This window comes from Vanessa cardui, chromosome 21 (genome assembly GCF_905220365.1).
Source record: "Vanessa cardui chromosome 21, ilVanCard2.1, whole genome shotgun sequence".
Lineage (NCBI taxonomy): Eukaryota > Metazoa > Arthropoda > Insecta > Lepidoptera > Nymphalidae > Vanessa > Vanessa cardui.
Genome location: NC_061143.1, coordinates 4974768 through 4990759, shown reverse-complemented (window position 1 = coordinate 4990759; position 15992 = coordinate 4974768). Strand labels below are relative to the sequence as shown.

The window sequence follows — 15992 nt, the reverse complement described above, 5'->3', positions numbered from 1 at the left end:
CTCCTGGCTATTTCTATTCATATTAAATACATATGTATTTATTTAATTTGACATAAAATAGACCCGCTGAGATATTTCGCCGGTTCTTCCCAGGTCAGAATTGTAGTTATCAGAATGTTAAATTTGACCAACAATAATTGTAATTTTTCTATATTGAATAAAGGAATTTGAGTTTTACATAGTATAAAACAAAGTCGCTTCCCAGTCTGTGTGTCCCTGGATTTGTTAAGATCTTTAACATTCACAGGGTCAGACATTTAGATTTTATTGGAATAAGATCTAAATTACTGAATTATTATACACTCACACATTGGCAATTGATAAGTTAGCAAAAATGAGGGTAGTAGTCAAATTTATATACCCTTTTTTACGCCTTTACTTGAAATGTTTTAAAATCCATGACTAATGGTTACCCCTTAAAGAACTGGAATCATTTTCTCAATATGGATTATTTTTCGAACTGCAAATGACCCATCTCATCACAAGTGTGATACATGTAGATAGGTCAGTGAATAACATCGAGAGGTCAATGCTCTGTACTTTCAAATGTTAAGATCTAAAAGATATATCTGCTTATTACATAGACCGATGGTGCTTTAAAATGGGGCTGACAGTAGATGCGCGGGAGTGGTTTGGTATTTTTAGTGTTCTCCGTCGAAGAACTGATCACGGTCATAACTATCGTATCTTTGTTTCGTATTGGTTTAAGAGTTTATTTACACTAGCCGATTATTATTTGGAAAAACATCTTTATATAAATTACAAACATTTAGAAATGAAATATTAAATCCTTGATTTTTATGCTGAATCGTTAAAGAAAATAAGCTGCCAGCCGGATTATTCCTGTAATTTCACTGAAAACGAATTCATTATTATTTGTTTTGGTAACTGTACTATGCAAATACGTTTTATGTATTTGATTTTATAACAAAACATGTATGGTTGACAAAACAAGTGTAACTAAAAGAAGTAAAAAGTAAATAAAATAAAACTACATTTAGAGGAATAACCTTTATATTCATTTCTGTTCCATAGTTTATAGTCACTCTTAAAGTATGCACTTAAGGCTACGTTTCACCGTGTGCGGTAATTCTCCTTACGATATGAGAAAAGAAACATTGAAAACAAAATCACGTACAAAATTTCGTACAAATAATCAAGTTGATACATTAGTCTCTTAAACAGTTATAGAATTCTTTTTTCGCTTTGCGAATATCCGAAAAATATACCAAATAGCCAAACTGCATTACGTTTCACAATAGACATTTATAAACATCATTTCATACTTAAACTCCGGATATTTAGTTATTAACAATACCCAACTTTTCATAATCTATATCCAATAACTGTCACACTGCTCGAAATATTACCCGACCAAAATAAGTAGACAATCTAAGCAGGCGAGACAATACACACAGTGATGTCTCTCCGAAACGGTGATACAATTCATGCATGTCTAATTACTTTGTTGGGGTAGTAAATTGAATGACATTTTAGATTATGTTGAATCGAATCGTTTCATAAAAAACATATTTAAATATCATGTTAATTCACAACAACAGTCACAACCTTTACAAATTTGCTATGCCATTTTGAAAATTAAAATCCTTTAATGAAAATCAACGGGGTATTTATGTATACAGTATAAATGTATTCACTAACGAAGGCGCGTTTTATTGCAAGGACACTCATTAATCAAAGCACATAATTAATCCGAGTTTGACAAACGATTAGTTTCCATGATATCTCGACTTGTCTAGCAAGACATCTTCAAGTGATATTATTATAAATTGTCAAATAACTTAAATCTGTAGCACTAAGTACAAAAGGATTTAACCAATAAGTGACCATTTATGAATAAATATGAAAATTACTTACAGTGATTTCTTAATGAGAAATAGAGAGATGACAGGTAAGTTCTCGTGAAAGGTTAAAGAGAGTATCAACTATTAGCTTTTTCTCATATAAAGTATTAAATACCAGGGTATTTAGAAAGCTTTCCAAAATTTAAAAATTAATTCCAATTTACCTCTTTTGATAAATAATTACTGCTCAGATTGTCTTCAGACGCTGTTTAAGTATAAACTATAAACGAATTGAAACTATGACATCAAAAAGTATTCCCAATAATAATAAAATAATACATTATCAACATCCTTGCATTGAACAATAAATCAAACAAAAGCGTATTCTGACCGCTACGTATTCAATTCCAGAGTAAAAAACATCTCTTATTACTCTACAGATCTATAAGGTAAGCCAAGTTATCCGCGTACGTGTTTCATGAAACGATCGATCCGACAGCACGAGTGTGATAAACGGCAATTCCAACTGTGGTATGTAGAATTTGTCAAATATTATTCAAAACATTAACATCATTAAAACCTTACCACTTATTAAAATCTAAAAAACCCTTTGAATCCTTTTTTTTGATCACTTTACAGAGGTATTTTCGATTGTCACTTATTTTTTATTAATCATTCGCGAAAACTCCTTAAGAGAACGGGCATCATTCCTAAGTACCAATACGCGGCCGTCGCCGTCCCAGCCGCCGACCGCCACACGTCACAATATTATTAAAAATATCATATTTAGTACTCGTACTATATACACTTGCACATACAATTTTTTCAAAAAATGTTTTGGTAACAATATTAATATTGTGAACGACGAATAAACAATAAATAATATAATTTGTGATGATATTCGTCCGATAGGCGAAATCGTGCAATCATATACGAAATACAAAAAAAAAAAAAAAAACTGTTACATAAAATGAGACAAAGGTAAAACATTATAAAAAGCTTAAAAGTAGGTGAGACCTACAACATCATACAAATCTTTAAAATAAAATAATCAATATAAAAAAAAAAATCGCAACACCTCACTAACAGCATTACAATTCAACACGTATAAAACTGAGATATTTAAAAAAAATTAAAGCAAATCTACATTACATAGCAAACGAAAAGAAAAATCTCAAATATTTCAAAGTTCCAAAAACACGACATACATATCTATCCTTAAACATTTAACTCTCGTACACAAAATATGTCATTTGCCTTAATGTCTAATTTCATCGAATCGATAACGCGTCCTATCCTATTTATCCTTCTGTTAGCACATCACAGATCATCACTAACGACGAGGTTGCGTGCTTCATTACTTAACATTTAATTTAATCTGTTATAAATTATTTTAATAACCTCAATAATAAATCCAATTCGTTTTATTTTACCATTTCATGGCAACACAAATGTCATTTAATTTATATATTTTTTTTATATGGCAAGTTTTTTATTTATATCATACATTTGTTGTCTTGTAACGCCTCACGCAACCCCATCGTGCAGTTCCTCCCGCTAACAAAATACAGCCTTCCCGGCGCCGCGCATATCATATCACTTAAAAATATATCTATATCTAAATATCATAAATTACTGTATAAACTTAACCGCGGTACTTTAGCTTACGTCTATCGAAAGCTAATTACTATTTGGCTTCTTTCAAGTTGAACCATAATCATGTCTTGTTATATTTAATCTAAATTATATAAAAAAAAAAATGCCTTAATTTGGTATCGCTGTTACTAAAATTCGTATAACTTTACAACATATATATGTTAAATGTATATCACTAATATCTTACTTAAGTATTATTAACGATAATTCAATTAGGATTTGTGAAAAATATACTGAGATCAGTTCTATATGTTCTTTAGTACATTTCATATCAATACTGGTGCTATGTTACATTCTAATCTGATCTACGCTGTAAAATACGATACAAGACATCAAGTATAGTTCACCTTTTCATATAAACGCGAGCGAATGCGCCTTAATACAATGTGCAACGTTTGTTTTCAATCAACAATCCTTACCGTACGAAAAATAACCAAACCATTTTATGATAACAATTTAGAAAAAGGAAGACGAAAATGAAAGAAAAAATTATACAATTTTGGAAGACGGTTTTAGCCGAAACGTATCTATACTAAAATACAACGTAAAAATAATTAACAAATATATAAATGCTAATCATATGGCAATACTAAACATAAATATCCACCTCTGAGAACCGTTCAACACTATACTCAATCCTTGACACTTTCCTTCACTAAACAAACTTGCACATTTCGCCTGGTTGCGTTCGAGACACCGCTCGAGGGAAAAGCATCATTAAGATCATAGCACTAAGGTTCATTATGCACTCTCCATTGCGTGCTTTTGTTCTTCGATACATCAAGAGGACAAAGTTAGACTAGGTAGGATGTGGGACGTACAAAAATATGCTATATAAACTATTAATATCGTGTATATAGCAAATAAGGATACATAAAAATATTTAAGTATTCTGACTTGCATCAAATTATTATACAATGAAAACAAATAGAATCTAATGTCTTGCTAAAAAAAAATTATACACTAAATTACTGGAGGGTAATCTAGTAATCTATGTTACCGTATCACGTGTAACACATTTACGTCGAGAGGATCAGGGGTAGGGGGGGTAGGGTATACATAGTGGAGGGGTATAGAGGGTAGTTTGAGCAGTGTACCGGCGAAGGCGCCAGGCAGTGCGGAGTCGCTCGAAGGCCTCAAAAGAAGCCGATCAACTCCTACTCGATGTTCGACCGCGGACCGTCGATTGGCATTGTGTGCAACACCTCGTCCAGCAGTTGCAGAGCTCTGGAACAATACAACAATATTTATATATGTGAGTATTGTTTTGAATTTGACGATAATTATAATTGAAAATAGAAAAAATCTTTACTAATAATATAGATCGGTCGGCAACATTTTGGTAGGCAAGGGACACAAGGTGGCAAAATAAACAATAGGCGGGCCGCAGTCATGATATTAACCTTAGAAGTCCAATATACCTACGCATAATTAGTGTTAATTACTCATATTCCATAGATAATTGATAATTGATGCAGACTTTAATTCGTACACATAATACTTACATTGTGTTTATATGTTTGAAATTTACAAACGACCTAAGTAAGAAACTGACTTTACACAAATTTTAGTGTGATATCTGAGGTTGCATTTGAGATGTTATTTCTTGTATGTTTAATATATTTGTCAACTTTTTTACAAAACATTCACGGGCCGCAAGGAAGATGTTCGCGGGCCGCCGGTTGCCGACCGCTGATATAGATCATAAAGTAAATCTCTTTCTAACTGATTGTTTGTTGCTCTTTCACGTTGCGAAAAAAGATAAGCAAATATTGGTCAAAATGTATTTATCGAAATCCAAATTCAATGTTTTTTATTGAATAGCCTATATTTCAACTCAACCAACGTTATGAAAAGCGTCTAGAAGAAATGGAAGGAAACAATGAGGTATCTGTTCTTCAGTCGTGCATAATGCATTGGAAATTCAACTTAATTCGAAGCATATTCTACACATATATTATTCATTTAACCATCTCATATCTCTTATTAGGCTAAATTATTAAAATTAATTTCAATTGAAGCTAGTCATATTTAAGATTTAATGGTCTGTTTAGTACACTAGTACCATATTCTTTTGTCACCAGCTTAACGTACGTCACCTGTGAAATCATGGCCATATTATCTTAGTTTTATTCTGACCTAATAAAGTCAAGAATACATGGTCCTACTATTCTAACTTGACAAACTATACCTCTATATAACAATCCTTTCTTAAACAAGCTTTTTAAAAATTATTTACACCAAGTTTCTTATTAATTATTATTGTCCTCTTCTGAAATTTAAAAGATTCATATAATACTAACCTGTGTAGATGCACCTCAACCCAGCATGGCGTCTCCTTGATGGAGGTGCGAGGGTAGTCCGGTCCCCAGCCCTTGACAAACGACAGCCTCACGATACACAGCCGTCGCAGGTCATCAACCCCAATGCCAGCTGCCGCTGATAAACCTATAAAACAATAGGTAGCTCAGTAAAAGCCCGGAATCGAGGCAGTGGTGTAAATAGGGGGGTGCCACCGTACCCAAGGCACAGGGCGTAGACTCTCGGGGGCGCAAGAATATACAGACTGATAATGTTGTCTTAAATTTTCGCGATTACACATTGAAATAAAACTAGCTATAACGGATTTGAAACGCGTATATTAATTATTTTTAACATCCCGACGTTTCGAGCACTTTACAGCGTTCGTAGTCACGGGTAGACAGACTGGGCGGGACTATTGTTTTTTCGCTTTGCTCTTGTTAAGATTCCGCTGAGCCCCTAGTACTCGATTCCAATACAACCGTACTTACATGCTAGTATCGTTAAAAATATACATTGCGCTCATTTTTTTGGCAGCGCTCGAGCGTATTTGTGTTTAGTGTTTATCGTTTATGGGCAACACATTTGCAGTAGTGAACCTGCGTTTTAGTTTTAGTGAGTGAGACAGTAAAATAGGCAAAGGGTCTGCTTAAATAGGGCGCAGAAAAGGCTATTTACGGCACTGAATCAAGGTTTGGTCACTCCGGTACCTCGGAAGTCACGAAAAACGGTGATGTCGGATTTGATGTCACATTGGATTATGAGGGGGGTTTTTTTTATGTTATAGATTGGCGGACGAGCATATGAGCTACCTGATGGTAAGTGGCCAACATCACCCATAGACAATGACGCTGTAACAAATATTAACTATTCCTTACATCGCCAATGTGCCACCAACATTGGGAACCAAGATGTTATGTCCCTTGTGCCTGTAGTTACACTGGCTCACTCATCCTTCAAACCGGAACACAACAATACTGAGTACTGTTATTAGGCGGTGGAATAACTGATGAGTGGGTGGTACCTACCCAGACGGGATTGCACAAAGCCCTACCACCAAGTAAAGCAAGGGTATTTGCGCCAACATTGGTGCACTATGCAATATGCCCTGCTAGTTGGGTGGGCTCCCTTGACCGTCTACCCGTATGGACAAGTCCTGATAACCGCACTAGACTGCAGCGGAGCGGCGCGTTGCGGCCTTTTCACTAGTCAGTGCGTAGCTAGACGACATTGAAGATGGACGAAACTTTTGAAAAAGTGTTCGCGGTGTCTTTACTATGTGAAGAGGCAGAAAAATTAGAGAAAAGGAAATGTATGTAATCTACATGGATACATGACATCCCACGTTCTCGCTACAAAGAGGGAGAATACCACAAACTTTTTCCACGACTCTTGAATTTTTTTCTCAATTTCTCCTCGTCAATCGTGCATCGTCTTGTTTGGCTGCTAGTTGAACTCGAACTGAGTATATTACATTCGGCCGCGCCGCGCCGCTAGTTTAGTAGTAGTAGCTAGTTTAGTTTAAAGAATAATTTGCCGCGCAGCGGCGCTGCAACAACAACAACAACAACAACAACAGCCTGTAAATTCCCACTGCTGGGCTAAAGGCCTCCTCTCCCTTTTTGAGGAGAAGGTATGGAACATATTCCACCACGCTGTTCCAATGCGGGTTGGTGGAATACACATGTGGCAGAATTTCTATGAAATTTGTCACATGTAGGTTTCCTCACGATGTTTTCCTTCACCGCTGAGCACGAGATGAATTTTAAAGACAAATTAAGCACATGAATCAGCGGTGCTTGCCTGGGTTTGAACCTGCAATCATCGGTTAAGATGAACGCGTTTTAACCACTGCGCCATCTCGACTCTTCGCGCTGCGCGGCAAATTATTCTTTGGTGAGCAAACAAGCCGCGCTGCGTCGCTTCACGCCGCGCCGCGCCGCTTTGGTGCGGTTTGAATCATATTATTATTAGGATATAATATTAATCGACTCCGCGCCGCTAAAGTGCGGTTTCAGCTTAACTCACACTTGTTCATGCCGGGGTGCGCGGGTTGGATGTGTCCGGCGACAGCGGCGGCCTGTGCGGCGGCGGCGGCCTGGGCCGTGGCCGCCTGCGTCTGCATCTGCCGGTGACACTGCCGCAAGTCGAACACCTGCCACGGAAAGCACATTATCTGTATCATGTCTGACTTTGCATTAAATGACACTTATGAAAAAAACTATAAGAAATTTAAGTTCAGATAAATCAGCGGCAATCAGTTTATCCGTTATAATTTAAAATTGCTGCCTCTATTAATTTATTAATTTAATTTATAAATATTTATCTTACATAATTGATTTAATGTTTATAATTTTAATGTTTATTATCTTGATAATTGCTTATTGTTTTCATAGTTTATCTTATAGACAAACTCAGATTAGTTTAATTCTATTAATTAGGTATATAAATTATTCTTTAAATTAAAACAAAATTGTAATCGCTGCTATTGTAATTGTGTAATATCCTCCTTTTTTTCTTGTTGCTCTAATATTTTATATTAATTTATGAGTGGAAACTTGATTGGCTTGTGATTTTATTTGTATTTGTTAATATTAAGACTTATTGTACTGTTTGTTTCCCAAATAAAATAAAATAAAATAAAATAAAATAAAATAAAATAGAATAGAATAGAATAGAATAGAATAGAATAGAATAGAATAGAATAGAATAGAATAGAATAGAATAGAATAGAATAGAATAGAATAGAATAGAATAGAATAGAATAGAATAGAATAGAATAGAATAGAATAGAATAGAATAGAATAGAATAGAATAGAATAGAATAGAATAGAATAGAATAGAATAGAATAGAATAGAATAGAATAGAATAGAATAGAATAGAATAGAATAGAATAGAATAGAATAGAATAGAATAGAATAGAATAGAATAGAATAGAATAGAATAGAATAGAATAGAATAGAATAGAATAGAATAGAATAGAATAGAATAGAATAGAATAGAATAGAATAGAATAGAATAGAATAGAATAGAATAGAATAGAATAGAATAGAATAGAATAGAATAGAATAGAATAGAATAGAATAGAATAGAATAGAATAGAATAGAATAGAATAGAATAGAATAGAATAGAATAGAATAGAATAGAATAGAATAGAATAGAATAGAATAGAATAGAATAGAATAGAATAGAATAGAATAGAATAGAATAGAATAGAATAGAATAGAATAGAATAGAATAGAATAGAATAGAATAGAATAGAATAGAATAGAATAGAATAGAATAGAATAGAATAGAATAGAATAGAATAGAATAGAATAGAATAGAATAGAATAGAATAGAATAGAATAGAATAGAATAGAATAGAATAGAATAGAATAGAATAGAATAGAATAGAATAGAATAGAATAGAATAGAATAGAATAGAATAGAATAGAATAGAATAGAATAGAATAGAATAGAATAGAATAGAATAGAATAGAATAGAATAGAATAGAATAGAATAGAATAGAATAGAATAGAATAGAATAAAATAGAATAGAATAGAATAAAATAAAAGAAAATAAAAATCAAGAAGATCAGTTATTAAAAGACGATGGCAACAGATACAACGTTGGATACACACACACACACACACACACACACACACACACACACACACACACACACACACACACACACACACACACACACACACTAATTTCCAATATATTATAGGATGTGGCGGCGACGGCGCACCTTGATACAGGCGGAGGGGTAGATCTTGTGCACGGCGTCGCCGGGCGCGCGGCCCGCCTCGCGGTCCAGGTAGTAGGACTGCACGAACACCGAGTGGTCGGACAGGCAGCGCAGCCACACGTCGCCCTCGCCGCGCAGGTCCAGCTGCACGCCCTTGCCGATGTGCAGTCTGCGGGAAACTCATACTTAGAACGTAGACAATTCATTCATTCATTCAGTCACCATTCATTCATTCAGCAACAGAAATCAATAGTTTAATTGGCATGTAGTGTTTGCTTTTAAATAATTTTACATAATTTAATACACAACAACAACAACAACAACAACAACAACAGCCTGTAAATTCCCACTGCTGGGCTAAAGGCCTCCTCTCCCTTTGAGGAGCTGTTCCAATGCGGGTTGGTGGAATACACATGTGGCAGAATTTCTATGAAATTTGTCACATGTAGGTTTCCTCACGATGTTTTCCTTCACCGCTGAGCACGAGATGAATTATAAAGACAAATAAGGCACATGAATCAGCGGTGCTTGCCTGGGTTTGAACCCGCAATCATCGGTTAAGATGCACGCGTTCTAACCACTGGGCCATCTCGACTCAATTAATAACTAATTTAATAAATAAAATAAAATTTTAGTGCCCAAAAAGTCTGTATATAATAATAATATAGTATTTTTTTTGTACAAGCACTACCTAATCATATAACAAATACTTCATAATATTAATGACTTTACAATTAAAAATATAAGTTCAAAGTTATGCATAATATGAGATTTGCATATTGTCGTAACTCACCTAGCACGCTCACTCTGCTCTGTTCTATGGACATTACTGAGAGCACCTAAGCAGAATCTGTTCCCGCCCGAGGGATCAACGTAACCATCGACCTGAAAACAAAAAAATAACCAATGATAAAAATTTATGTTAACCATAACCATAATAGTCTAATAGACTACTCCCTCTTACATTTTTTTTTATTTTGTTAAAAAAAAAACCAAGCGACATATAACTTGGCACTTTAAAGCTGAATTTATCACCCTATATAATAAAAATAATCTCAATTTTCAAGGAAACTTACAAGCACTGACAAAAAAACTCAGTAACAAGTACAAAATAATGCCATATATAAAAGTGTTTAATTATTCAACAAATATAAAATAATAAGCTAAATATATATTATAAGGTAAATGTAAATTAGTAAAAATAGATACAAACTCACAGTGACATTAGGCCGACTGGAGGGCACTTTGAAAGTTTCCCCCACTTGAGTGTCCAGCTCGAAGTAAGCAACCGAGCACCAATACTCTGGGGCAGGCTGACTTGAAAGAAGACCACCAGGGTTTCCATTGTCTGCAAAGATTAAATATTACTACTTTATTTCATGTATCACACATACAAAAATCAATCGTTCTCACATGAAAAAAAATTCAAACTATATAATAATTTATTTAAGTATGAAAATATTATACAAATATATATTATACATCGAATAACAGCTTATCTACCAATAAAATGTTTTTTGAAATATTAATCTTATTATGCAGTCACAAATATTAAAATCTACAACAACAAACTCAGCCTGTAAATTTCCCACAGTGGGGCTAAGGCCTCCTCTCTTAGTACACTGTTCCAATATGGGTTGGTTACAGTTACAGCACTGGACAAAAAATCATTTGTGATTCAAGATTCTATGATTCTTTTTTGTAACACTTGGATAGGTTGTTGTCGATTATCATTAATTCATTGCTGGTCATTCATGACCATCACATGCATTCTCGTGATTTGTCTTGCCAATGGTCTAGTCAATTACGCGAATATGTTATTAGATATCCTTCCAACACATGCTGTGATTATATTAACATAAGTATTTCGATATCTTCACTGCTGAGAGCTAAGATTAATAAAAATAAACAGAGAGGTTTTTTTTTATTATATGTTCGGTGGACACACGACTGGGTTACCTGGTGGTGTCACTTACCACTACAGGACAGACATCGCCACACATACCCAACGAACCTCAGATGTTATGTCCCTTGTGGCTGTAGTCAGAGTCGCCCTTGCAACCGGAAAAGAACCATACAAGTATTGCTGTTCACCGGTAGAATATCTGATAAGTGGAATACCCATAAAAGCTTAAGGTTAGTGGCGCAGTACTCACAGTAGTGGTGGTGGTGCGCGGGCGCGTCCACGGGCGGCGCGGCGGGCGGCGGCGCCAGGCTCTGCGTGTACGTCAGCGTGTTGTTTCCCGTCCACGTGCCTGAAACGGGCCCACAGCGTTACGACCACTCACTACATCACTACATTCATAATTACCCCAAATGAACATATATGACAGTACCAAAATTGCAAACAGTCCGATACTAAAATAAAATAATTATATTTTTATATATTTATCTAAAGCGACTGAAAATTTGTTCTATAACTATGTATCTAGGATTGATTTATTTAACTAGGAAAGTTTACAATTTCATCACATAGTTTTGACACTTGTCTTAATGAAAAAATTTAAACAAGTGTCAAAACTATGTGCCATAATTACTAAGATTTTTGAAACGTAATTAGCCCCCCAATATGTTCATATGGAATGAATGCCTGCCTTTTTGTTTACTTTCCCTATGTAACTTTTTTACTTAATAGTATGGTAATTTTTTTTTAAATGCTTTTACCCTGTTGGTGCTGTGTGCGATGAGGGACTGGACTCTGTTGAGGAGCAGGACTGCCTGCGGCAAAACCATTCTGCTGAGGCTCAGTGGGCATAGCCGATACTGCTGTCACTGGTACTGCTGATACTGCCGACACTGCTGCTGTTCCAGCTGAAAGCAAACAATCTTTTAAAAAAACAAAATGAAATGAAAAATATATAATAAATATTATCTACAAGAGCTGTGAACGCAGAATGCGTACATCTTAACCGATGATTGGCAAAAACCAGGCAAGCACCACTATATATATGTGCCTAATTTGTGTTTATAATTCATCTCGTGCTCGGCGGTGAAGGAAAACATCGTGAGGAAACCTGCATGTGTCTAATTTCATCGAAATTCTGCCACATGTGCATTCCACCAACCTGCATTGGAACAGCGTGGTGGAATATGTTCCAAACCCTCTCCTTAATGGAAGAGGAGGCCTTATCTCAGCAGTGGGAAATTTACAGGCTGTTACTTTACTTTTTACTTTACTATTATCTACAATAACATATTTAAAATTTAAAAATAATGAGTAATAATTAAAATACTACCTGGTAAAGTTTGTGTCATTTGTGTGTCCGTAGCTGTCTGCTCTGTAGTGAAGAATGTGTTGTTTGAACCATCTAGTAATGGTGTTGTACCACCCGGTGACATACTGACTGGCATGGCAGCTGAAAATTATCAAGAAGAGTACAAAATGGAACAAGTGACAAGAGCACCAAACAACATATAAACAAAAAAAGAAAACAAATGTGATCAGCCTTTAAAAATAAGGTGCAAAATAAATACATAAGCTTACAATGATTCATTCTCTTTGGCAGCCACATCGCGCGAGCGTCCATTGTATCGGGAGGTTCCAACTTAGGGGCTATAGCTCTTTGTTGTGCCATTGCCATCTGTTGCGGGCTTGGTATTGACATTCCCTGGCTTATGTTTGGCATTTGTGGGGTTCCTGGGGACATCTGGTTGGGCGCAGACGCTAGTCGAGGCGATGCCATCTGTGGTACATTTGTCCCCATTTGTGGAGTTCCTGGCCCCATTTGAGGAGTTCCCGGTCCCATTTGAGGAGCTCCCGGCCCCATTTGAGGAGTACCGGGCGCCATTTGGGGTGTACCCGGACCCATTTGTTGAGTACCAGGCATTTGGCCACCAGAATGATTTGTGATCATTTGATTACCAGGTGAATGTACCATTTGGGGTGGGGCCAACGGTGCTCCGGGTCGTAATGGGGTTCGCGAGCCGTGCGTAGCAGAAAACATATTCGCAACGCCATCGGGCGCTAATGAAATGAAAAAATGCAAAAGAAAATTAACATGCATCGCAAATTAAACACACACATGGTAAACAAAATAAAAGAAAATAACACAAAGGAGTATTGGTATCTTACTCTGGCCTTGATTTATAATAATATTTGTTGTTTGAAATTGCTGATGATGGTGTGGTATGGTAGGGTGGTGGTGTCTCGGGCTTGTAGCATGGTGCTGGATGGTCACCAACTCGCCAGTATCCATGTCCATTCCATTACCGCTAAGACCTGCTGTATACTCATCTTTGACTAATCGACTAGGTCCGGACTGAAGTGTGAGTCCTGAGAGATCTAAAACAATTGGTTTTACTCAAAGAGTTTGTTGTTACACACAAACAATAGTGGCAATTTTAATAAAATACATCACTGCTATATATAAAATGACATGTCAAATCACGTCACAAGGAACATGTATGTAACATTAGAAATATATTATATTTCAGATTCAAATACTTAACCTGGTGACTACTTAACTTTCAAATGTATGTTTAGATATTACATCTGTAGTTGTATAAACTTACATCATCCACTACAATCCATGGGGCGTAAGTGTAATGTTATGTCAATTATACTTTAAGTTATATGAGTCACTTACCAAGCAAACCAGAGTAGAGTAATGGAGTAGTCTACCTTACCACTATTACAATTGTATGTTCATTAAAATTTAGTTTTTATACCTTATAGCATATTATGTTAAAAACATAGGAACAATAGGAGTTTTACTATTCTAGTTTAAATGACAGTTTTTACAGTTTATACCTGCATTGAATATTACCACTCTAGGCCCCTGACTTAAACTACAGTTATTTAGTCTATATACTTTCCCAACACATGCAAATGCATGTTTGAAATAAAATCTATGTCAGATTGGATATGGATTCACAAATGTACATTGTGCTCCAATGTAGAGCATGCATTGGAGAGAAAAGGTCTTATTCATAATTTGGTTTAAAAGCTACTATTTTTATTATCTTACACATGAAACACTCATAGCTAGGCTTGATGATAAAGCTATATTTTAAAAGTAAGAACTCACCAATTCCAGGAGATACAACTCGTTCATAATGATAAGGATTAACACAAACTGAATCACATTTAAGGTCAAATGCAAACTGACAGAACTTAACATGTTTAAGTTCATTCTTATGTAGGTCTGGCCACCGCCAAATACGAGCATAGATCACATGAGGGAAACCTTTTCTTCCTGCAACCTGAAATAATTCATAGAAAAGTGATATTACTTACATAATACATAATTGTAATAATTTATAACAAACATCATATACATCACATACTATATACCAGATTTGTTTTTGTTTTTTATTGCTTCATTTAGTAATATGTTTATTTTATTCTTAATTATAATTGAATTATAATATTTTTACGTACAATATCATTAATTTTTCAATAGCTTAAGCTTCATTTTAATAAATGCTTTTACAATTTAGAGACTAATTTATAATATATATGAGATTGTTGATCTTGATGGAAGTCTGTATTTTATAAGATTACCTGTAAACGACCATCCAAAGTTCGCTGAATGGTAACACATTTGCTTGGATGGGCACCATTTGTTGTTATTGCTGTGATCAATGAATCTAATTCATCTCGTTTTTCTTTTAATTTCTTGACTAGTGACTCGATAGCTCTTTTTGAGAAGCCCTCGCTTTCACCCCCTTGCCTGTGGCACATCAGAGAGTGAACTATACTCAGGCAGGCATCTGCCGAAGTTGGGGCTGTAGTATTCATGACTGCAAATATAATCAAAATATATATCTATATATTTTGTTTAGACATAGAATTCAATCTAAAATATATAAATTTAAAGACCTGTACATATTTCAAGCGTAATAATGTATTAATTACACAAACGTATTTGTAATAACATTATTGAAATTATAAGTCTATTTATATCAGTTGAATAATTACCAAGTCTTCATACAAAATGCAGTTATTAAACTAATTTACTACAATATCAATAATCACACCGCTTTAAATATTTAAAAACACATAACACTTAAAGCATTATAATTAATAATCTATATAAATTAATAGATCATTAGAAAATATAATAATCATTTCCGTAATATATGCGATAGACGAAACTCAGACATTTCACACAATTACCTGCTGATTAGATTTTAAATTCTTCAATTTTTCATATGTAAAACGCGTAATGTATAATTTTAAATTCATGGATATATTATGAAAATTGATTTCCTTTATTGCGAGATGATACCAAAACAGAACACGACATTTTAACAATCCATAGTCAATAGAGAAACTAGAAATAGTAGAAACTTAGAAAGACTATGTATAGCAAAAAACAATTCGATGCGCATAAAAGTGAGTAATTGGTATTTGGACGTTTTTAATATTTTTATTTGTAATAAAAACTGAAAAAACTCTTTATTTTATGTGATCAAGTTATTACCGTTAAGTATTCATTATATCGATTATAAACAAAACTAATTGCATAGTCGGATGAATAAAAACATG

General features: G+C 34.7%; 1 protein-coding gene across 2 annotated transcripts; it reads right to left on the bottom strand.

Annotated features, from left to right (window-relative positions):
• Window positions 1-2110: 2110 nt before the first annotated feature.
• LOC124538770 (mothers against decapentaplegic homolog 4) lies at window positions 2111-15789 on the bottom strand. 2 transcript variants are annotated; one of them, XM_047115954.1, is made up of 14 exons: window positions 15621-15789; window positions 15006-15244; window positions 14530-14704; window positions 13575-13784; window positions 12987-13466; window positions 12739-12846; window positions 12167-12313; window positions 11659-11757; window positions 10720-10850; window positions 10296-10387; window positions 9503-9671; window positions 7791-7917; window positions 5765-5909; window positions 2111-4688 (listed from the first exon to the last, which is right to left on the bottom strand). In XM_047115954.1, the coding sequence occupies exons 2-14, from the start codon at window positions 15240-15242 to the stop codon at window positions 4619-4621; spliced, it is 2190 nt and encodes a 729-aa protein (XP_046971910.1). In that variant the 5' UTR covers window positions 15243-15244; window positions 15621-15789; the 3' UTR covers window positions 2111-4618. The 2 variants fall into 2 exon arrangements, with proteins under 2 accessions (XP_046971910.1, XP_046971909.1); XM_047115953.1 differs by having other exon boundaries at window positions 12739-12858; window positions 15621-15787.
• Window positions 15790-15992: the final 203 nt, after the last annotated feature.